The sequence below is a fragment of the Odontomachus brunneus genome, unplaced genomic scaffold, assembly GCF_010583005.1.
Source record: "Odontomachus brunneus isolate Ranch 3 - 2012 unplaced genomic scaffold, Obru_v1 Obru_scaffold_097, whole genome shotgun sequence".
In the NCBI taxonomy this organism is placed as follows: Eukaryota; Metazoa; Arthropoda; class Insecta; order Hymenoptera; family Formicidae; genus Odontomachus; species Odontomachus brunneus.
In genome coordinates this window covers 1,133,400-1,154,409 of record NW_022639547.1, presented here as the reverse complement: position 1 = coordinate 1,154,409, position 21,010 = coordinate 1,133,400, and the positions used below count along the sequence as shown (strand labels likewise).

Genomic DNA, 21,010 nt, shown 5'->3' with positions numbered 1-21,010 from the left:
TATATATATATATATATATATATATATATATATATATATATATATATATAAAGGGTGCGTTCCTTTATTTATTGCGAATATTGACGGACGTCATGAAAATATATTGCTAGTAGCGTTCCGTTTTAACTTCGAGCACTGTCGAGGTGATGCAAGGTGACAAATGGGAACGCACCACCTTACTGCCACTGCTTTAAGGCTCGTCTACAATAGCTGTAAGAATATGGCTGTAAGGCTGTAACGTGAGCAGTCAGCGAATGAAAATAATTCATTTCGCGTCTTACAGCCTTACAGCCATATTCTTCATAGAAGTTGTAGACGAGCCTTTATCTCTCCAGCTGCAGTAGCCACAGCAGGAAGTGACATCAAATTCAGACGTCACAAACTCGTCAAAGTTGCTTTTGCAATGCACTGTAATGGCTCCTGCACACAGGACACGGTAATGCTTGTCGCGCGACGAAAGTCCGCGCGACAGCCAATCAATATGTTGTTTTTCCGTAAGAGCTAGAAGGTTAATACGGAAAGCAGCATATTGATTGGCTGTCGCGTAAACTTCCGCTGCGCGGTAAACATTGCCGCGTCCTGTGTGCAGGAGCCATAACCTATTTAGGAACGCTGTTGATAGTACTGACAGTACTTGCAGTAAATAACGGAACGCAGCCATTAGCGTGTTCGACTGGCCCTGGGTTAATCGCTTCGAAAGCGATTATTGACGTGATAAGTCTCTACTAACAATCATAAAGTTTATAAGTATTTGTTCGACCAATAAACGTAGACTGAATAACCCAGAGTGGGTTAATCCAGAGCCAGTTGAATATGCTAATAGATTCAAGAATAGGGCCCCAGCAATGCAGTTACAAAGGACAGAATCTTTAAATTATATCGTGTAAAGATTTTCCTTGATACCAACATTATCTCCTCCACTTTTCGGGAAACTGTCGCCTAACCCGTGCCTTGAACTGCTTGAACAAAATATATTTGTTTCTCTCTATAACTTATTATACCAATGTGCACCAATTCAGACAGTTCAGCTAAAAAGAACAGACCCAAGTACATTTTGGACTAGTCTACAACAGTTCAAGAAGTTTTTCGAAAAAGAACAAGCTTAATTTTACATCCCCGAAGTTTCTACAAACTGCGTTCTCATTGGTGGCATTCAGAAAATACAACAGGTTGTTCAACCGCTGAAAAACATCAGATCCAATCGAGTCAACGTACAAATTTGCCATGCGTATAACAGTTTTTGTCTCTCTCGACGCTTCGTGAGTCAATACGGAAATCTTTCTTGACGATATCGATCGTTAGTATGGTTCTTGCGCAAGTATACTTGCAGATATATATTCTACCATAATCCATGTAGCAAGAAAGAAAAACTGTACATCGCCGAAGCATACCTCACACGATGTCTGAAGTTGTTAAAGGACAAAAAGCTAGATCATAAAGATATTATAATCGCTACGTCAGCATATTTTGAATTAAGCAATCTTTGGTATAAACTAGATAATCTAGAAAAATCGAGACGATACATAAATGAAGTGTTAGAGTTGTACAAGTCCTACACACAGGAAAAGGACGACTATCCTGTTTTTACATGTATTCTAACTTTAATCGGTTAAAATACAGGACGCCATTTAATTAGGTTAGATTAAATTTATTGGAAAGCTTTGTTCAGTTTAACATTGTTTTTAGACAAAAGTTTCGAAGAAAAAATTAAAAACGAAAATGTTATAATGTGTATGCACAAACTATTGAAGAAATACTTAAAGATAGTACCATCAATCATGGATCGTGTGGAGTGGCCTGAACACACGATCGCCTTAGCTAGATTATTTTTAGCATCTGAACGATTTGCCGAAGCCAAGAGTCATATTGCTGCTGCAGGCTTTATGATGGATCAATTTTATAATGAGGAATGTGCGAAAGCCGACGTGGCAACATCATCGGTGGAATATGTTGCGTCGAATGAGCTATATATTCATGAGATTTGCAAAGTTAATATGAGCTGGGCAGAGTTCCGGCCTAACCGCCGTCACGACAAGATGTGTTCGAACATGTTCGGACCTTGTGATTTTTTTGGATCGTGTCTTGGAAATTTCCAAGACTTTGTTCTCGAATTATAACATTAATCGGAAACTGGCGTAGGGGCATTACTCTTATAGAGGCCTGTAGCCATATATTGAAGGAAGGAAGGAAGGAAGGAATATGAGCTGGGCGTGGTATGGAGTCGCGCTTTTGGCCATGTCAGCAGAACGACTCAAACAAAAGGATAATGTAGCAGACAAACCTCACGAGGCTAGTGATTTACAATCCGCAACGAGATCCGCGATACCAATGACAAAGTTACAATTTACCAATCTAGAGGAAGAGCTGCAAAAGTTTATTGCTTTGGCTAAAGATACGTACGTTACGAATTACATAGATGCCGAAGCAATTTTTCAAGCTGTTCTAAATAGTCTTCAGGAAATACGGATATATGTTAAAAAGAAGAAAGATTTAGAATTATATACGGACTTTATTCGCTGTATTTCTAAAGCATACAAATATTTAGCGTACTATGAGCAACAGAAAGGCAATCTGATAAAATTGCACAAAAAACGGGTTGCAGCCTTATATGACATTATGAATTCATTTTGCGCAACTGATGATGGATATTTGTATGGGTACATTTCGTTAGAGCTTGCAATTTCTATTTCCACTCTGTTAGATATACAAGTTGATAATCTACCGATATGCATGGACTTAATGAATTCGTTAGAAATTAAAGAGTTAGTCAACCAAAACAAAATCAAAATCTTCAATTATATTTGCATCACTTTCAATAATTTCTATAAAGAAATTACACGATAAAGAAAGCCATGTCCCTTGTCGCACACGACAAAGATGTGCGCGAGACTACTATCCACTACCACTTTGCAACTAGAAAGCTTATGGACTCTTCGAAGTCTATAAAACTACTCCTTGACAGAAAAGAACAAGAAATAAATAAAAACATTTTTATATTAAAGGATTGGACTTTTCATGTGTTATATTTATTTGTGTATCAGTAAATATTGCACGGCAAATAAAGATTACTGTATGTTATTAAGATTGTGTTATTTTAATATCATATATAAGATAACTTGGAAATTATTTTATACTGTTCTTTTTTTAACAGTTAAATATAAATAAATATTTTGCCATTGCATTATTAGTAATATCGTTACATGTAATTACATTTCAAGTAGTTATATTATCCTTGAGAAATATTTGATTTGTTTTTGGGAAGTAACCCAGACAGCATAAAATCTCCTAAGGACGAAGAAATATCCTTAGGATTTCCTCAGGATATACTCTGGATGTCCTCTGGACATCTTTGCTGTTAGGGAAATGTTTGGCCATCACTAATTCTCCGATGCACATCTCAAGAATTTCTATAATAAAAGTCACGCTAAAAAGTCATTTATAAATGCATTAAAAAATGTTATACAACATAATCTAAATACAACAATTCTAAAACGCAGTTATATTGTGTGTAGTGGCAATGAAGATACATGGACGATTTCATTAACTCAAAGCCGCCGTTTTTTTTTCCAGAGGGGATCCGTCAGCTTTACCCGATGAATGAAGAAAAGTATTAGAAAATGATGACGAATATCTCAAATATATAATATTGACACGTTTATTATTATCATTTATCATTTAATTTTTTAATAAAGATTTAATTTTTTAAAAAGAAGCATCGAATTAATTTGTGCAACTAATATTTCATAGCTTAAGATGAATAACTGTATTCGCAATTACTCAAAGTACTTCACATATTCTGACTCCACTTATATATCCACTTTCGTTTTTTTCCTTCAACCATTTCATCCAATACAAAAGCAGACAACGCCGACTAGAGAAGCAACAACAATCACAGTAATAATAATAAAATATTTATTTGCACTGTAAAATTTCATATGAAAATACAAAAGTCTCGAAATCATATATATTTCGCTAAAATAACATTATAGATGATTTTAATTAATACAAAACAATATTAATTTACGCGATATACGCACGAAATAAACAGAAAAAAAACTAATCCGCTGGCATATATATGTATATAATGATTTCTCAGAGATAATTTTTTACAGATATTAAAGATCTCAGGAGCTTTCTACTTATAAAGGAATAATTTGTGTATACTTTATGTCGTCCACCAGCTAGTTCATTTGTTTCCATATAAATATAACTCGGAATTGTGTACGTTATACTTAACTAATTTATCAATTTCTCCTAATAGTTCTGAATCCATTTTATCATGCGACTCTAAGTCTTGAGTCTTAATTTCTAATAGAGAATAAGAAGCAAGCACCACTTGAAGACAAGTATACTTGCGAACAGTGGGATCGGCATCCGCACTTAATGACTTGGAAAAATCATTCAAGGTATCCATTAGTTGTTTGTAAAGTTTCATCTGCTCATTTTTCTCTCTTTCATAGCATATTAAATATTTGTATGCATGAAAAATCCCTCGACTAATGTTCATATTAATATTTGTAGACATCGTTCTCACTTTAATTGCGAATCCTTTTGCCTCTTCAAGCCACTTAAGAACACGCCGAAAAACTACCTTAGCATCTTTGTAATCTGCAATGTACGCATCTCTGATCAAATCGGTGAAATTTTGTAACTCATCCTGTAAACCGGTAAATAGTAATTTCGGTAGCATTGCAAACTCTGTTGCGGATTCGTCTTCCTCCTCATTATACAGAACTCGCTCGCTCGATGAACGCAGCAGTGTGTTTCCGTATTGCGCCCACTTTATAGCGACATTTGCAGCAGTTAGAGCATGTGTGTCATGTGCTCTAGCTTTAACTCTCGGGGATTTATCTCCGTCGATTTTTATCAATTCCACCTCATAATATTTCTTCACGGAAAAAGATGCAACAGCAAGATGATGTCTGGCCTCGTTAAAGCGTTTGTACTTTAAAAACTCTGATGACAAATGAGATGAAAATATGGCCAATTCGGAATAGCTTACAGATAATGGTGCCGTTTTTAACATTTTTTCCAATATCTTGTGCGCGTATATTATCATTGTACAGTTATCTATCGGCGAATATTTATTAACATTATAGTGCTGAAATGATAATAATGTTTTTAAAATACGTGTGTATAGTATGTCCATTTCATATATATAATTACACTCGATTTCAATGCCAGTAACAATTGGAAAATGGGTAGGAGCAGGATAGTCCTCCTTTTTCTCTGTATACGTCAGATATAACTCTAACGCTTTACGTGTGAATTGTTCCGATTCTTCTAGATCCTTTAGCTTCATCGAAATACAGCCCAATTCGAAAAATGCTTTTATAACTGTGAAAATAACTTTACGATCTAGCTCTTTACCCTTCAACAATTGTACACATTGCATGAGGTGTTCTCTGGCGATATACAATTTATCATTTCTACTATCATCACTGTAATATATTTCAGATAATTTTAAATAAATTTGCGCTAGAGCTATACTATCGTGGAAAGGTGCATCTTGCGAATTGAACGTACGATGAAATTTGTTCAATCGCATCTCTATCTCTCTGAGCGTTTCAATATGTTCGGCGTAAGGTTTGTCCTTTTCCTTTTCGTTGGCGATATTTGTAACCAAGTTGAAAACAAGTTTCAAAAGGGCACAATATTCCTTATTAATTTCCATCGTTCCACTCGTGGTAGGTTTGACGTTCTCGGTAAACTCTACTTTCGTAACGGACGCTAAACATACCAACATCCAAAGATTATTCTGTGATTACTACACGATTTGTATGTGGGTAAATTACTTTTCATCATTACCCGAATCGACAAATTCGCATTCCTGTGCTCCTGCATTTTCAGTGGACATCTTCACACGCACGTTTAGTGATGAACGCGTCGATAAGAAGGATTCTTCGTAACTCACAAGAGAAACATCACATGTTGTAAATAGCAAATTCATTAGCGACGTATGCTGCTCTGATTGGTGGAACTCAGAGTACATACAGAGAATGCGTGGTTGGATATTCTCGAATGCAACGTACTTAACTACGCTACATGTAAACATATTTTTATAGACTCAGTTTGCTATAGATATAGATATGTAATTTTCTATTTACTAACGTATTTTATAGTAATTTCAGGAGTGCGAAATTTTGTCCTGATTCTACTAGTTGGTTTGAATGTTTCTCAACATATGAAATTGACGATTGGTGGATTATTGCTGCGCATTGTGTACAAATTGTCATCAGATTTTTCACGCCACATCTCGTTCGCTTGCTCACTCGCGCGAAAAAGCAACAACGATTTTTCGACGTGACTCCCTTTTGTGCTTTCCTTTATTGATATCCTTCGTTAGCGTGTTCTTTCCTGAAGATGCTTACCGAAAGCACAAATGAACAGGAATACAAATCTACTGGGCCAGGTAACACAGAAAAATAACTCATTCTTCTTAAGAAGGTCATACGATAACGATATATAATAACAGGCTACTTGGAATAAATCTTCCAACGTTGACTTGTTTAGCGTCCGTCATGCAAACGGAGATGGTTGAGAGCAAGGAGGATACCGAGAGCACGAGGATGCACGTCAGAGAAGAATTTGTCGAAATCTTAATGTCGTCGAATGTAGCTAGAGACTCGACGAAAGGGATTGAACCCACGAAGAAACAGGCTAGGATGATCAGATTGATTGAGGGAAGAATGAACAAATTATTCACGGATAAACTCAACTCGGAAGATGCAAAATCCGACGACACTATAGCTCTCGCACAATCCTATTTACATATTTCTCAAATATACAACGACGTCATATGGAAAGACACATCCGAAGCTTATTTGTTACGAGCTTTGGGATTATTAGAGGGCAGAGAAACTACTCGCAAGGCTATCTTGACAGCTATGAAAGTGCACAACTGCTTAGGCGCTATTTACACTGATTTAAAAAATCCAAAGAGATCTTTATCGTTTTATGAGAAAGCATTCCTGCTTTACTGGACTTACACAAACAAAAAGGATTCATATCCTGCACCTATCGATATTCTATACGTATTTGGCGTTGTCACAAAAGAGTTTCAAAGCGGATACTCGTTGGATTCGCAATACATGTTAACTTTAACGAAGTTGATACAACTGCATACACACATGGATGAGCATCAATCGATTACTATAATATATCAGCATATGTTATTGCAAAAACAGGTGAGATTAATACCGTTAACTATAGGCCGTACTGAATGGGCTCTGAAAGCGGCGACGATATCCGAATATCTTTCCATGCACAATCGATTTACGGAAGCTAGAAGTCACTTAGGTATCGCATTTTATATGTTGAACAAATTTTATCGAGACGAATACGGGAAAATCGATGGGACCAAATTTCCCGAGATAAAAACTTCTTTGTATAATCAATACAGAAACGCGGCCGCCTATACTAATATATATGCAGCGCAGTATGGTATCGCGCTTTTACGTTCGTCGAAGGATCGACAATTTGAAGAGGAGAACAAACAGCGTGAAACAAAATCGGAATCCTTAACAACGTTCGAGCAAAAATTACCAGACTTCCTGGTGTTTACCAGTACAAGCAATGTTGAAGAAGAATTTAATATTTGGATTACAGATAAGTATCTTGCAAATTACAATGATGCCAAAGCTGTATTTTCGAATGTTCTAAGATGTCTTAATGAAGTATGGTCTTACAAAATCAACATGATTTACCCAGAGATACAAATAGATATTCTATTAAAAATGTCCCAAGCATGTAGATATTTAGCATGTTATGAACAGAATGGAAATAAGCAGGTGATGTTGCATTTGTGGCGATTGGATATTTTAAAAAATGCTACAAAGCTATTCAATAAAGATAATAAGAAACATGAAAAGCTGATTTTGCTTGAGTTAGCAGTTACTCATGTAACTGTATTGGATATATACTTAGATGAGTTACACTTTTATCAAAAATCAAAACCAGATTCTTCACCAAATATGAGTCATTATGTGAAGAATGCTTTAGTCAATTTCATGTCGTATTTAGATCTGGCTTGATAATTTCAATGAATAAATGAATATTTTAATGAATAGATGAATATTTTAATGAATAAATGAATATTTTAATGAATAAATGAATTAATTGGATGATAGGAATATAAATCATGTCTCTTATAACTTACAACAAAAATGTATACAAGATATTATCCATTATTGTTGCACTGATATTCCTAAATCATGCAAGGCTATTCATTCTCTGTATTATTGTAAAATATATAAGTATAGTTACATATATAACTATATATATATAATGTTATAGTTATTCGAGTTACTCACACAGAAGAAATATTCAAAATATATCACTGGGATATCTTGAAGATATCTAGGATATTCTTGTAATATGCTTTGAACATTTCTGCTTATGTGTGGATATATATAACTCTATATATATCATATTATATTATAGTTATTATAGTTATATATAATTAAACATTGCAACAAAAAGAAATATAAATGTGAAAATTATAATAAACCTTAGTGTCTCGATTGCACACGTCGTTCTCATTTCAGGTTTATCCCACAAGTTTAACTTATACTAGCACACCTCTAAATCGTCCTATGAAACATTGTTACAAATATATTTTATCAAAATTGTATGTGCACGTACAATTAATTATTCTCAAAGTTTGTCTTGCTATTCGTTTTTATGCTGAAAACGTACTATCTTTATCGTGCCTTACATGTGATGGAATAACACTTTCAATATGAAAGTGCAAGAACTTAGTCTCAGTTATATGAAGCATTTGCGTTACGAAATTCATTAACACGTTCGCATTATGATATTGGATACTATGGCTTATTTAGAGGCTTTCTCCACAGCTTGTCTTGTATTTATTTTCATCTTGTTTTTTTTTATGTAATTTGTAATACAATTTAATTTGATAATGCGGTTGTGGAAAAAAAATATTCGCCGTCATACATCTTGGACCATGGACGTAAGAATTGCAGTCTGTTCTTTTCAGCTGCACTGCTGAACTGGCGCAATAAGTTAGAGTGAGAAAAGATATACTTGTCTCACTTTAACTTATTGCACCAGTTCAGCAGTGCAGCTGAAAAGAACAGACTGAGTATCTGGACGGAGGATATTGTTGCGGGGGAAGCCCAAGAGGTGAAGGGAATTATTGTATTGTAAAGGTCGTTTTACATTAGTTGCAAGCCGATCGCAAATAGACACAATTCTTATTGCGACAGTCAATTAGAAGCATCAATGGTGATATTGACGCTTGGCTGTCGCAACAAGAGTTGCAATCGATTTGCAACTAAAGGTGCCAATACATGGGAGCGTTCCAGCGTCGAGCGTTAAAGCGTTAACCAATCAACGTATCAGGTTCCAGAAGTATATACTTGTAGTTCTTGCGGAAAGTGGCACGTTGATTGGCTACTGCTTTAACACTCGACGCTCGATGCTGCCATGTAAAGGCGCCTTTATGTAGAACGATCTTATAGCTCCTGCACACAGAACACGGTAATTCTTGCCGCGCGGCAGAAATTCGCGTGACAGCCAATCAATATGCTGGTTTCTGTAATAATCTTCTAGCTCTTACGGAAAAACAACATATTGATTGGCTGTCGCGCGAACTTCCGCCGCGCGGCAAGCATTACCGCGTCCTGTGTGCAGAAGCCATTAAGGTCGTTTCAACCGATTGAAATCTAGTTATTTCTGCGTAAGAAAACTTGGTAACTTTATAATTACCATTTTTTTGTTACGACATTTTTTTATGCTGGCATCTTTGGTTTTACGACAGTAATTTAATGGCCACGCTGCTCACATTGTACGTTTAAGTACTTACACAAGTGACACGTCACACACACAGGACCGCCACCATTTTCTCGCATGCAACCGGAAACCTTACGCAACACCAGAACGCGGTAATGCTTGCCGCGCGGCGGAAGTTCGCGCGACAGCCAATCAATATGCTGCTTTCCGTAATAACCTTCTAGCTTTTACGGAAATACAACATATTGATTGGCTGTCGCGCAGACTTCCGTCGTGCGGCAAGCATTACCGCGTCCTGTGTGCAGAAGCCATTATACGTATTATACGTATTTTACCGTATAATGTAAAAAACCCTAGAAAATGCTCGAAAACCCCTGATTGGAATTAGAGATGCCCGATTCTGAATCGATTCGATTCTTTCCCCAAAAATAGACTTATTCGTGTTGTTTGCACTCTTCGCAATTTTCGTATTTAAAACTAGACAGAAGTATATTGGAATGTTTCGAAGAAGCAAAAACGAGACAACCAACTCGATTGTTTCTTCCAAGCGTCTGATTAGGCGTCAATCTCTTTTTAAAAGTAAGAAGTATGAAACATGCAAGCAGCACGAACAACCCTTTTTCCTTAAATTTGTCAGGGAAAGAATCGAATCGATTAAGAATCGGGCATCTCTAATTGGAATAGACCGAATTTGTCGATAAGTATGTTGCGTTATATCGATAATATTCGACTTTCAGCCGATAAGATTGTAATTATAGGAATTCACGGTCGGTAATGGTAGATTTATAGTTTGTGCTCTACAGCGAATTCACGTTGTTTCCTTTGTTTCTATCGGTGCACGCAGATGCTTCTCCGTGAATTCGAATAAGATTTAAATTGATTATCTTCTCGAGGAATCGCTTCTACTCAACATCCTTTTGCGAATTACACTTGTTGAAAAAGCTGCAAAGTTTTGTCGAGCTGTTTTGTTTATACGTGATAAGTGGACGTCACTTGACACTTTGTTTTTTAACAAATGTCAAGCCTCTGCAGCGGTGTGATCGTGGGAGAAAACATCACGGTATCGTCTAACGTACCTGTGATTACTGTGTCTCGTGAATTCACCGTTGGTACGTTGAATGAAAATTTCGAAGCGAGAAAGATCGTGATGGACGAATGTGAAAATGCGCAACCCGCGTGCGACACGCGTTCCAACCTCCCGGAGGAGACGGTATTTCACGCCGTATATATACCGCAAGACAACAAGGATTCGGTGAATGTAGAAGGTAAAAACTACTTGAAATAGGTGCACGATGTATAATTTTTTTCCTGTTTTTTGTCTATTTTATTTCTTTATCAAAACAATCGAATCGTGTAACTGACTGTATAAGCTATAAAGCGAGTTTTTTTTTAGATATTGAATAACAGTAACACAGTTTAGCTGCTTTATATTTACAAGAGACGAAACTAATTTATATGTCATGAATTCTCGTAGAGAATGAAACAACACAGGGATAACTCCCTTGTACAACTTGTACAATAATGTTAAAATAAAACTCCTGTGTTGCTTTGTATTTTACAATTTTCATTATTATTATACTATCATTAGCTATATTTCTAAATATTCTTTTTTTTACAGAAAACATTCATATCTATCAAGACATGTCAGATGCCCTAAAAGTCATAAAGAAACACAAAAGAGCTCGTTTGAAAACTTTTAAAAATCATTCCGATGCTGAGGCATATACGAGAACTGGATATACACAATCTTGCAACAATCATCCTACATCAACAACTACTCTAATGCAGGAAACATGTAGTAATTTTAAGGCACCAAAACTACAGGAACTTACAAGTTTTAAAAAGTTAATTGAAAGTGGAAATATAGACAGTGTTAGGAGTATTATATGGACAAATCCACGATATCTAATTAGTAGTGGAGACACACCACAAATTTTACAGGTGAGTATACTTACAATTACATTTCAATCTCTCTTTCAATGACAAACGACATATTGCTATATTGTACATTTATACAAAGAAAATCTGTATTTATTATATTTTAGGTGGGCTCTCGATATAATGCATTGCATATAGCAGTGAATGCTAACAAACCAGATATGTGTGAGCTTATTTTAAAGACCGTTGGAAATCCCACATTTATACAGTTGCATTATGGAGACGATGAATGTAAAAGTTATCTAGATCCTACGCAAATCATGTTGGATTTATACTTGAATACTCCCGACAAAGGACTCAATGAGACACCCTTGCATTTTGCTGTCAAGTATGGTCATAAGGATATTGTCCGGATTTTCGTCTCATACTCTCAATGCATTAAAACTTTGCGGAACAAATATGATCAGCAGCCTATAGATGTAAATTTAGAAACTTACGTAAAGTATATGATTTATAATGACCAAAACAAAAAAGAAATATATGTGTGTACGTTATTGTACTTTAGATAATATGCAGCAGAAAGTGCCAAGAAGATGAAGATTTGAAACGAGAGATACGCTTATTGCTGGAGGATCAGTTCTATGTACCTGTATTAAGAGCAGAAGACAACACGTATCAACCTACTATTGGAGAACCGTTTTCTCCGTCTAGTACATTTATTAATGTACGTTTGCATCGGTAAAATTGAACAAAAAAAATTCGATATGAATTACATCCTTTGACAGTTTGTATTGTTACATTTGATTATTCCCCAATGAAAACTCATATTATTAACGCATGCAAAACGTGTCTTTTTAGATGTAATATATATTATTTTCAGAGTTTGAATAGAGATCCGATTAGTCCACGTCTGGAAGTACGGGCATTTGCTGGTCCAATGACCAAGTCACAGGCGCTGGAATTTCGAAGAAAATGGAAAACTCCACCACGTACTATCTCTACGTCCGCGAAAAAGGGAGAGGGTGACGCGCCGAATATTATGAATAGTCCAGTCGCTACAGTCTCTCTGAGGCTGCAAGACACCGAAAAAGGATTGGAACGTGTCGGAAGGTACGAATATATTAAATTAAGAACGTTAGGTGGTCTTGTTTTTTCTCAAAAAATCTCTTCAAACTAGATTCCTTAAGTAATTTAGAGATAAAAAATCTCCTTATATGGAAATGTCGAGGCTTGAGTAGTTTTCAAATGATGAACGGTCAAAATTTACAAGCTACAACGGCTAAAATTTGCACACGCAATTTAATTTTTCAACGATATTTTAATACTTTTCTATTTGTTTTATTATACCAATAAATGTTTTTCTTAATAATTTTCTTAATTATTTTATTAGATGTCTTGCGGTAGAATATCAAGTGCCTTGGAAGGAATATTGGCCCTTTTTGAAGGATTTCGTCGACTTTCAGAATGATGAGGGATTGACAAAGCTTGAAAAGTATTTAGAACAGAGATTCAAAGATTATAAGGTTCAGTTACTTTACTCAAGAATGGTATGAGATTTTTTATACAACCATTTTTTTATACAACTTGAATTGTTCTTTGTATATTTTATTTTCGTACAATCCTGTTGTAGGTAGATTTGGTTAATAACACAAATGTGTCTACACAAGATTGTCAAGGAGTAACTGAAAAAATAGATGAAAAAATAGAAGGAGTGATAGAAAAAATAGGAGGGACTGAAAAAGTAGATGCGTTGGATGTTAGTGAAATACAAGATTTATGTGAGAAACTACAGTCATGTTCATTAAACAACAAATTTGATGAAGACGACGAAGATACAGGTCTATTTCATCGTTTTCACACACATTTCGTTCCATTATATTATGTAATAATCCATAGTATATCATATTAACATCAACAATTTAATTTCGTAGATGACTTCGAATATATGACACCATCATCCACACCAGAATATGTTCATGATGATTCGGATGACAGTATGCAGAATGCCGAAGAGGAAGGCCCTATGATATTTATCGAAGGGTAATAGAGTTGTTGTTAATTTTATATGAAAATAAGAATTTCACTGGAAAGACACTGACGCGAGACCGTCAATACTATTTCAGATCTTCACCAACGAAATCAGATCACGCTGTTTATAACGCGCTGCCATCCGAGATTAGCTCCAACACGTATCCTTACATTTACCGTTGGCGACATGAAATGCAACTGGCTATAAAACGTGATCCATACAGGTATATCTTTAAACCTCGCTTTGTATTCTTTTGATCTACACATATATTTCGTCCATATAATTTAACGAGAGAATAACTTATTAATGTATTAGCAACAAAAAGCCGCTTCATGAGCTAATCGCGTTAATTTTTGTTTCCTCTTTACAATCTACAGGTTTAATATGAAACTGCTCAGGAGAAAATTGTTCACTAATAATACTTAAATATACAGTAAACGTTAGAAGTATCAAGAAGTGGTATTAATGAGCATTGGGTGTCTTCTGGATTATTCGACCAAATTTGTATAATGGGAAAAAGTATTTCTAGCGAATCCGTTTGTACAGTACTGCGCAAATTGATGTGTAAAATAAAGGCTGTTGCATACACAGTTGTCTCAACTGCAAAAACATGATGTAAGCGCTTTGTCCAATATATATTATGCCAAATAATATGCGATACATCCTGTAATTAACATATGCTAACTTATGTCGAGTAAAGCGACAACTTGTGTAACCTACCTACCTCTGATTCAATCGTGCTCCCGTCTTTACGTCAATTTGTGTATGTACAACTGCCTTTATTTTACGTGCATTAGTTGATTGAATCCAATCGAATTTACTATTAACTGATTCTCAAGTTGGTAACCGATGAACAGTTGATGCAATTGACCCTACGTCGCAAACTGTGTCAGTGTTGTGTATGAATTTTCTAAAGATAGCACGTGCGGTTATTCACTAACAGTGTGAGAAGACATTGAATATAGATTTTAAGTAAGAGACAAAATATATATTTTTTTTGAGACATATTTACAAAAGAAACTAATAACTAGTAGAATTTTCGTGGTAAACCTTTCGAAAACAATTAACGTATACTCCTTTTTATTGTTCACTGTTTAAAGTTACAATAAATATTTTTTATTGAGAAAAAGTATCCTCACCATTCTCCTCTGAGTCTCGTTTTCCATCATATATTACAATTACACGCACAAATATACTTCATGATGCACTGTATAATATATTTGTTAATCAATAACCTTTATTCACAATAATATTACATACTTTATATATATATATATATAACAGAACATTTATGAATTCTTTTCATTAATATCGCCGACGTAGTCGTAACGTTATTAATTGCTTTTTTTGTTCTTTTTCCTCAATTATTTACCATAATTCATATCCTCGATATCTAATTGCGAAGATAGATCTTTCAATTTAATCAAGCGTTAATAGGAGTTGGCGGTGTCTGTTTTAACTGCAAGATAATCGAACGCATCCGGGAGACGTCTTTGGAAGTGCGAGACGACTTGGGATTGAATTCGCATAGCTTGGCGATGCGTTCCCATTCGGTACCTGGTTCGACCTCATCAGCCTCCGCGACAAATTGCTTCTCTGCATTCCTATTCGTAAATAGAGTGCAATTTAAACCAATGCGAAGTCATGTATCGCGTATTAGTAACGTAACATAAAACGAGAGAAACAGAAAGGGGGAGAAAAATTGCACTCATTTATCTCAATTATCTTGAAAGAAGTTACCATTTTCGGTAACAAACGACTTTTTTGTATTGTATTTATATACTGCATACTATTTATATACTGCATAAAAGATGATTCTAGCAATATGAACAAGGAGTGTGATTGACGAATATTACGAGATTGAGTGCGTTATGTGTGATCTAAAAGAAGTGATTGAAAAATTTAGACGAGAATACACAGTGCCCAAGCGCGAAAAACTGCATCTAATCAACATTATCAAATTTACTTCAAAGGTCAATATTTTTTTCGATCTATGTTCGATCTACTGAATATTTTTTGTCAATTTGTCCGAATAATACATACATTTTACTCCCTAAATTCTTTGATCCTTTTCTTAGATCAGCTTGCGTGTATATCAATCCGTATATGCATATTTAAGTGAAGCCAAAAAGAAAGAAAAAAGAAAAAAAACAACGCGAAAGACTTGCTGAATTTAACTTTGTCAAGCAATATTGTTTGATGCAATCTTGTAGCAATTTATTTAAAAGCAATATTGGAATGATCGAGAGAAGAAAAGAAAGATAGAACTGTGCCTTTATGTATCTTTGAATCATTCTGAACATATATAGTCTTTTTCTTTTCTCTTGAAATTCTTAAAGCTGTAAAAGCATGTCGTGTTACATTAGCGATGCGATGCTCTTTTTCTCATGCGGATAAAGATATTTTAACTTACTTGGCCGATTCCCTAAGAAGCAAAACGAAAATAACACAATTATATGTAATAATGTAATCCAGAAGTCTGTAGTATACATAGGCTGCGTTTCGTAATACGCATATGCGCGCATTCATCTGTAGTTCATGTTACATATACTGTAAAAAGTTGCGCACATAAGCGTATTACAGGACACGTAGCCAGCTAGTATATAGCATTGGACTAATTATCGATATCAAATATGCTAACACTTAAAACAGTTGATTATTGATATAGAATTCAGTCCAATGTATATCTCTTATATCATTTTTTATGAATTTTCGCTTGAATGTACTACGTTTTTAATCTTCTTTTTTCCCATCTATTTCAGTATAAATATTGTTAGAATTGTTAAAAGTGTAAGCTTTGTGTTGAATATAGTATAATAGTGGATTATAAGAAATATTGATTCACAGCTGTTGACTTGATGTTTAGTTTCAATTGCCAATTCTGTGCCGAATCAAGATATACAAGGAGAAAGAACAAAAATGTTTAATGAAATTACCTGTTGGTGGTTTTTGTTTTACCAATAGTCTCTGCATGGTGCTTGTACCATTCTTCAAGCTCTTTCTTGGCAGCTTCTCTCCATTCTTCCTTCTTTTTCTCCTCTTCCGCATCTAGAAGATATAAATACTATATTATATGAAAGGTTACATACTATATACAACAATTAAACTGCAGAGATTTTTAATATTTCTTTTAAAGATATAATTAACTATTTTCAATACCTTTCTCTTCAAGACGAGCTTTCTGTTCTTCTCTCCACTTTTTGATCTTTTCAGGCTCTTCTTTGATTGGTGCAATGATGGGTGCTGGCTCTATTAATATTATCCCATGTAAAAATCCAACAATTAAATTTTTCTGAAGATGCAATAGAAAAAGATTTAAAAATATCTTTAAGATACCTGATACTGATGACGCTTGTGACTCTGTAGGTTGCCCGATAGCATCTACAATTTCAAAACTGCCTTCAGCATCACCACCTGGACCAACTTTCAGATTCCCAAATTTTGCAGATGCATCATCTACAAGATATTATTAATATTTACAACATATATGCGATATAAATAAGCATGTATAGTATCTTTCAAATACAGAACAAAACTTTGAGATTTGCACAAACAGATCATTCTATAAACCTGTTCTTTTTCATAAAGCTCTTAAATTAGTGTACACTGGTACAATAAGAGCGAAACAAAAGTATATTTTATTGTAATTTATTACACCAGTTCAGTGTACACTAGTTCAGAAAGTTCTTTAAAAAAGAACAAATTTCATATCTATCAAATGCATGTCAAATCCTGTATGTGTACCATCGGTGCTGCCTGCTGCCGCTGCTGCAGCCAAAGTTACAGCCATCGGCGTTATATCATCCTCTAAGCCAGCAAGCTGATCTTGCTCTCTTGCCAGAAACTCTGCTGCTGGATCTACCTCAGGTTCGTTGTTAACAAAATTGTCGCCAAATGCGTCCATAGTCTGCAAGAGAAGGTTGAATGGATACTTCCTTTTAAAATACGCATGCACACTGTTTGTCAAAATGAAAATGGCTTACTCCTTGGGCAAATATCGTTCGCACAAAATTTGGATACTAATTTCGACGTCACGAAGTAACAAGTGTGAAATTTTAGAGAGAAAGGACAGATGCGTTAAATTGACATTTGAGGTTAAGCAACCGTCTCGCCGAGTAGCTAATCTAACAAAGTCCAATTTCAAGTTTATCCTGTAGAATACAATGAAAATTCGTTTTCTCCTCGCGGCTACTTACTTGTAGGCGCACGATTTTTCTTTCAAGCGGAAACTATGGAATGTATCAACGAAATACGTTCTTGTTATCTGAGGGGACGACACCACCTTCGACGCCTACTTCCACCTGCCGCGTACTTCTCTCTCTCGGAGCTACTGGTAAACGTCAATCGTGGATCGTCTACGTCAATATCGGTATCGATAGGATATCGATGCGCACGATGCACTCTACACGCACACCGTATACAGGCTACTAGGAAGTGTGACTGCGAGTGTGCGCACGGCCAACTTCACGGCAGACTTCTCATTGACGTTGAATTGTCGATTCGAATAAGTTACTGTATACGAATTGTCAAGTAAGGAGAATGTATCATTATGGACTAATTATCGTTTTTTCGTTCTCTCTCTCGCTCTCTCTCTCTCCCTCTCTCTCTCTCTCTCTCTTGTTTCATAAATGCGCACATTTAACAAAACGCCTGTCTTATTGCGAATAGCTTGAATTGGGTCAACTTTCTCGCGATTTTCCGAGGGTAGATTGAATTATAGATTGGGCGCGCAGCTGTTTAATAGCAGGAATAAATAAATTTGAGAAATCTACGAATACAGTTGTCTGAGGGACACTTTTCTTCTGTTCTTTTGTTTTTTGCTTCTTAATTTAAGAATCGCGCAAGATCTAGAATGTCCAGTGACACCGTTATTCGAGATCTCGGATCGTGCTCTATTTTTCAAATTCTACCGTCAGTTTCCGTATCTAGATGTGATGTAGTCAAAGTTTCAAGTCGTCTTACGTACAATGGCGGTTATTTACTCTTATTTGTTTGCATGGACAATCGTATTACCGACTCGATCTTTGATCATGACTCTATTAATTCGCTTATCAAGATGAATTCGTCATTAAGAACATGGCATGTCATGGTCCCTACCAGTCACGCCATTTTCGCCACCTAAATAGTAGTCAAATTGACAAGGCGGCGACGTTGGCACATAGTTGATAATTGTTGATAATGCACAAGTTACGCTGATAAGGCTCTTATTTATAGAATTAGTGGACTCTCTTTCGGAATCGTATTAACTCAAAAGATCATGCAACGACACGATAAAACAATCCTCAAGCAATTCTACAACTGTAAAATTCTACGCGAAGGTAAAATTCAGTTGGAAAATTTGTGGGTGCGCAATGGTAAAATTGTAAATCCGGAAAAAATTTTTTACGATGAGAAAATTATACCCGATGTTAGAATAGATTGCAACGGTGCCCTGATCTCTCCGGGATTCATAGATCTGCAAATCAACGGTATTTATCAAATTTTAGTGTAAAAAAAGAAATAAAACTTTTACATCTTTGCGAATAGACGAAATTAATATTTGCATTTATTTCTCAGGAGGATTTGGCATCGACTTTTCAAACAATATCGATAATGTGGAGAAAGGCGTAGATAAAGTAGCGAAAGGATTACTCAATTATGGAGTAACATCATTCTGTCCTACAATAGTAACTTCTCCTGTTAGGACATATCATAAGATACTGCCAAAAATAACAAAGCGGAATGGAGGTAGTCACGGTGCTGGTATACTAGGTGTTCACATAGAAGGACCATTTATTAGCCCAAGTAAAAAAGGTGCCCATCCAGAAAACTATATCAGGGGATTTGATCAGGTAAGAATTACAACTTAATTAATCTGGAATAAGTTTTGAAATATTATTCAGTTTAGTATACTTTTCAACACTGATACGTTTTGAAATAATGATTGATGTTTTAGGGTTTTAAATCAGTTACTGATATGTATGGAGATCTGAACAATGTGTGTATGGTTACATTAGCACCTGAAATTCCAAATTCCATATCTATTATCGAAGAATTATGCAAAAGAAATATCAAAGTATCTGTTGGTATGTTGAAGTCCTGTAATATCTGAGCTATAATATATTTATCGTATTGCTTTCAGTAAAAGTTGCTTCTCCTTATTTTGCCATATAAAATTTTAATCTCTATAATTTATGAAATAGATTTCTTCTATATAAAACTAAGATATGTAATTGAATATTTTTCAGATCTTTACAAAAATTACTGTTAGCTATTTATTTGATATACATTTGATTGTACATTTTAGGACATTCTGTAGCAAATCTAAGTGAGGGAGAAGGAGCAGTTAAACACGGAGCATCATTTATTACTCATCTCTTTAATGCTATGTTGCCTGTAAGTTGTAAAATATAATACTATGTTGCATCATAATCGACTTGCACCTTTTATAATAAAGGTATATACAATGTTTCTTTAAAATCATAGTTTCATCATAGAGATCCAGGACTAGTCGGTCTCTTGACATCTGACAAAATTCCACCTGGAAGAATCATTCATTTCGGCATAATTGCGGATGGGATTCACACTCACCCAGCTGCTTTGCGAATCGCTCATCGAACGCACCCCGAAGGTAGTTATTTAGATCATATCTGTTTTTGTTAGTGATTTTCAATAGTAGCAAAATTTAAAAAATGAATATTCTCACAAGGTCTCGTTCTTGTAACCGATGCTATATCGGCATTGGGTTTGGAGGAGGGAATTCATCAGTTGGGTCAGTTAGAAACAGAGATACGTAACGGGAGTGCTTATATTGCTGGAACAGATACTTTGTGCGGTAGTATAGCCGAAATGTCTAAATGTGTGCGACATTTCAAAGAAGCTACAGGTAAAAATCACACCATTTTGATTTATTGTTGAAATATTTTACGGTATTATTGTCAAAGAGTTTGTGTTAGGCAATTCGACAATTGCATTGCATCTATCTAGAGTGTACTTCATTGCTTGATGTAGATTGCACAGTGGTTGAGGCTTTAGAAGCAGCTACTTTACATCCCGCAAGAGTCCTCGGCATTGATTCTTACAAAGGCGTTCTCAACTTTGGTGCTGACGCTGATTTTGTATTACTGAATGATAGACTGGAAGTATTGTCGACATGGATTTCGGGAGAATGTGTTCAGCATACTTATAGTAAGTAACACACATAAAAAAGACAAAGGAAGAGATTATTACTTCGTCATATGAACATGAATGTATTTTATCGAACGATGAAAATATGAAACACATCTTTTTACTCCATTTCGAAAAATTGCATGTATATATGTATATATATATATATATATATATATATATATATATATATATATATATATA

The 21,010-nt window shown here is 35.2% G+C and overlaps 6 protein-coding genes across 12 annotated transcripts in view; 4 read left to right on the top strand and 2 right to left on the bottom strand.

Annotated features, from left to right (window-relative positions):
- Window positions 1-2,049: 2,049 nt before the first annotated feature.
- On the top strand, window positions 2,050-3,712 carry LOC116848641. Its single transcript, XM_032824945.1, has 2 exons — window positions 2,050-2,396; window positions 3,571-3,712. The coding sequence occupies exons 1-2, from the start codon at window positions 2,200-2,202 to the stop codon at window positions 3,599-3,601; spliced, it is 228 nt and encodes a 75-aa protein (XP_032680836.1). The 5' UTR covers window positions 2,050-2,199; the 3' UTR covers window positions 3,602-3,712.
- Window positions 3,713-3,889: 177 nt separating this feature from the next.
- On the bottom strand, window positions 3,890-5,978 carry LOC116848639 (KIF-binding protein-like). 2 transcript variants are annotated; one of them, XM_032824942.1, is made up of 3 exons: window positions 5,809-5,978; window positions 5,527-5,730; window positions 4,961-5,101 (listed from the first exon to the last, which is right to left on the bottom strand). In XM_032824942.1, exons 1-3 carry the CDS (start codon window positions 5,948-5,950, stop codon window positions 5,094-5,096), a joined length of 354 nt encoding a protein of 117 aa, XP_032680833.1. In that variant the 5' UTR covers window positions 5,951-5,978; the 3' UTR covers window positions 4,961-5,093. The 2 variants fall into 2 exon arrangements, with proteins under 2 accessions (XP_032680832.1, XP_032680833.1); XM_032824941.1 differs by having other exon boundaries at window positions 3,890-5,730; window positions 5,809-5,977.
- Window positions 5,905-8,525, top strand: LOC116848640 (KIF-binding protein-like). Of its 2 annotated transcripts, XM_032824944.1 has the most exons (3): window positions 5,905-6,047; window positions 6,123-6,412; window positions 6,514-8,525. In XM_032824944.1, exons 2-3 carry the CDS (start codon window positions 6,364-6,366, stop codon window positions 8,031-8,033), a joined length of 1,569 nt encoding a protein of 522 aa, XP_032680835.1. In that variant the 5' UTR covers window positions 5,905-6,047; window positions 6,123-6,363; the 3' UTR covers window positions 8,034-8,525. The 2 variants fall into 2 exon arrangements, with proteins under 2 accessions (XP_032680835.1, XP_032680834.1); XM_032824943.1 differs by lacking the exon at window positions 5,905-6,047 and having other exon boundaries at window positions 6,054-6,412.
- A 2,016-nt stretch (window positions 8,526-10,541) lies between these two features.
- Window positions 10,542-14,676, top strand: LOC116848557 (ankyrin repeat and LEM domain-containing protein 2). The gene is made up of 10 exons (XM_032824786.1): window positions 10,542-11,018; window positions 11,372-11,694; window positions 11,799-12,110; window positions 12,197-12,355; window positions 12,512-12,741; window positions 13,022-13,178; window positions 13,262-13,469; window positions 13,563-13,671; window positions 13,755-13,883; window positions 14,038-14,676. Exons 1-10 carry the CDS (start codon window positions 10,769-10,771, stop codon window positions 14,084-14,086), a joined length of 1,926 nt encoding a protein of 641 aa, XP_032680677.1. The 5' UTR covers window positions 10,542-10,768; the 3' UTR covers window positions 14,087-14,676.
- Window positions 14,677-14,875: 199 nt separating this feature from the next.
- On the bottom strand, window positions 14,876-18,008 carry LOC116848558 (clathrin light chain). 3 transcript variants are annotated; one of them, XM_032824788.1, is made up of 8 exons: window positions 17,857-18,004; window positions 17,644-17,784; window positions 17,405-17,567; window positions 16,997-17,116; window positions 16,820-16,909; window positions 16,597-16,708; window positions 16,074-16,085; window positions 14,876-15,264 (listed from the first exon to the last, which is right to left on the bottom strand). In XM_032824788.1, the coding sequence occupies exons 3-8, from the start codon at window positions 17,562-17,564 to the stop codon at window positions 15,084-15,086; spliced, it is 675 nt and encodes a 224-aa protein (XP_032680679.1). In that variant the 5' UTR covers window positions 17,565-17,567; window positions 17,644-17,784; window positions 17,857-18,004; the 3' UTR covers window positions 14,876-15,083. The 3 variants fall into 3 exon arrangements, with proteins under 3 accessions (XP_032680679.1, XP_032680678.1, XP_032680680.1); XM_032824787.1 differs by lacking the exon at window positions 17,644-17,784 and having other exon boundaries at window positions 17,857-18,008; XM_032824789.1 differs by lacking the exons at window positions 16,074-16,085; window positions 17,644-17,784 and having other exon boundaries at window positions 17,857-18,008.
- LOC116848552 (N-acetylglucosamine-6-phosphate deacetylase) overlaps window positions 17,863-21,010 on the top strand; it is a 19,864-nt gene continuing 16,716 nt past the window's right edge. For all 3 annotated transcript variants that reach the window (XM_032824773.1, XM_032824772.1, XM_032824775.1), the window contains exons 1-8: window positions 17,863-18,190; window positions 18,875-19,128; window positions 19,217-19,491; window positions 19,596-19,725; window positions 19,947-20,035; window positions 20,126-20,270; window positions 20,349-20,525; window positions 20,651-20,827. In XM_032824773.1, the coding sequence (XP_032680664.1) occupies window positions 17,892-18,190; window positions 18,875-19,128; window positions 19,217-19,491; window positions 19,596-19,725; window positions 19,947-20,035; window positions 20,126-20,270; window positions 20,349-20,525; window positions 20,651-20,827 (1,546 nt within the window). In that variant the 5' untranslated portion in view covers window positions 17,863-17,891. The remainder of the gene's footprint in view (window positions 18,191-18,874; window positions 19,129-19,216; window positions 19,492-19,595; window positions 19,726-19,946; window positions 20,036-20,125; window positions 20,271-20,348; window positions 20,526-20,650; window positions 20,828-21,010) is intronic.

Excerpts from the sequence above, each read along its gene's own strand:
- LOC116848641 (XM_032824945.1), top strand. The coding sequence starts at position 2,200 with ATGAGCTGGGCGTGGTATGGAGTCGCGCTTTTGGCCATGTCAGCAGAA. Across the intron at positions 2,397-3,570 it reads ATTGCTTTGGCTAAAGATAC|AGGGGATCCGTCAGCTTTAC; the intron begins GTACGTTACGAA and ends TTTTTTTTCCAG.
- LOC116848639 (XM_032824941.1), bottom strand. The coding sequence starts at position 5,950 with ATGAATTTGCTATTTACAACATGTGATGTTTCTCTTGTGAGTTACGAA. Across the intron at positions 5,731-5,808 it reads ATGCGAATTTGTCGATTCGG|CGTCCGTTACGAAAGTAGAG; the intron begins GTAATGATGAAA and ends TGGTATGTTTAG.
- LOC116848640 (XM_032824944.1), top strand. The coding sequence starts at position 6,364 with ATGCTTACCGAAAGCACAAATGAACAGGAATACAAATCTACTGGGCCA. Across the intron at positions 6,413-6,513 it reads ATACAAATCTACTGGGCCAG|CGTCCGTCATGCAAACGGAG; the intron begins GTAACACAGAAA and ends TGACTTGTTTAG.
- LOC116848557 (XM_032824786.1), top strand. The coding sequence starts at position 10,769 with ATGTCAAGCCTCTGCAGCGGTGTGATCGTGGGAGAAAACATCACGGTA. Across the intron at positions 11,695-11,798 it reads ACACACCACAAATTTTACAG|GTGGGCTCTCGATATAATGC; the intron begins GTGAGTATACTT and ends ATTATATTTTAG. Across the intron at positions 13,884-14,037 it reads ATAAAACGTGATCCATACAG|GTTTAATATGAAACTGCTCA; the intron begins GTATATCTTTAA and ends TACAATCTACAG.
- LOC116848558 (XM_032824787.1), bottom strand. The coding sequence starts at position 17,564 with ATGGACGCATTTGGCGACAATTTTGTTAACAACGAACCTGAGGTAGAT. Across the intron at positions 17,117-17,404 it reads GGCAGCAGGCAGCACCGATG|ATGATGCATCTGCAAAATTT; the intron begins GTACACATACAG and ends AATATCTTGTAG. Across the intron at positions 16,709-16,819 it reads AGCTCGTCTTGAAGAGAAAG|ATGCGGAAGAGGAGAAAAAG; the intron begins GTATTGAAAATA and ends TATATCTTCTAG.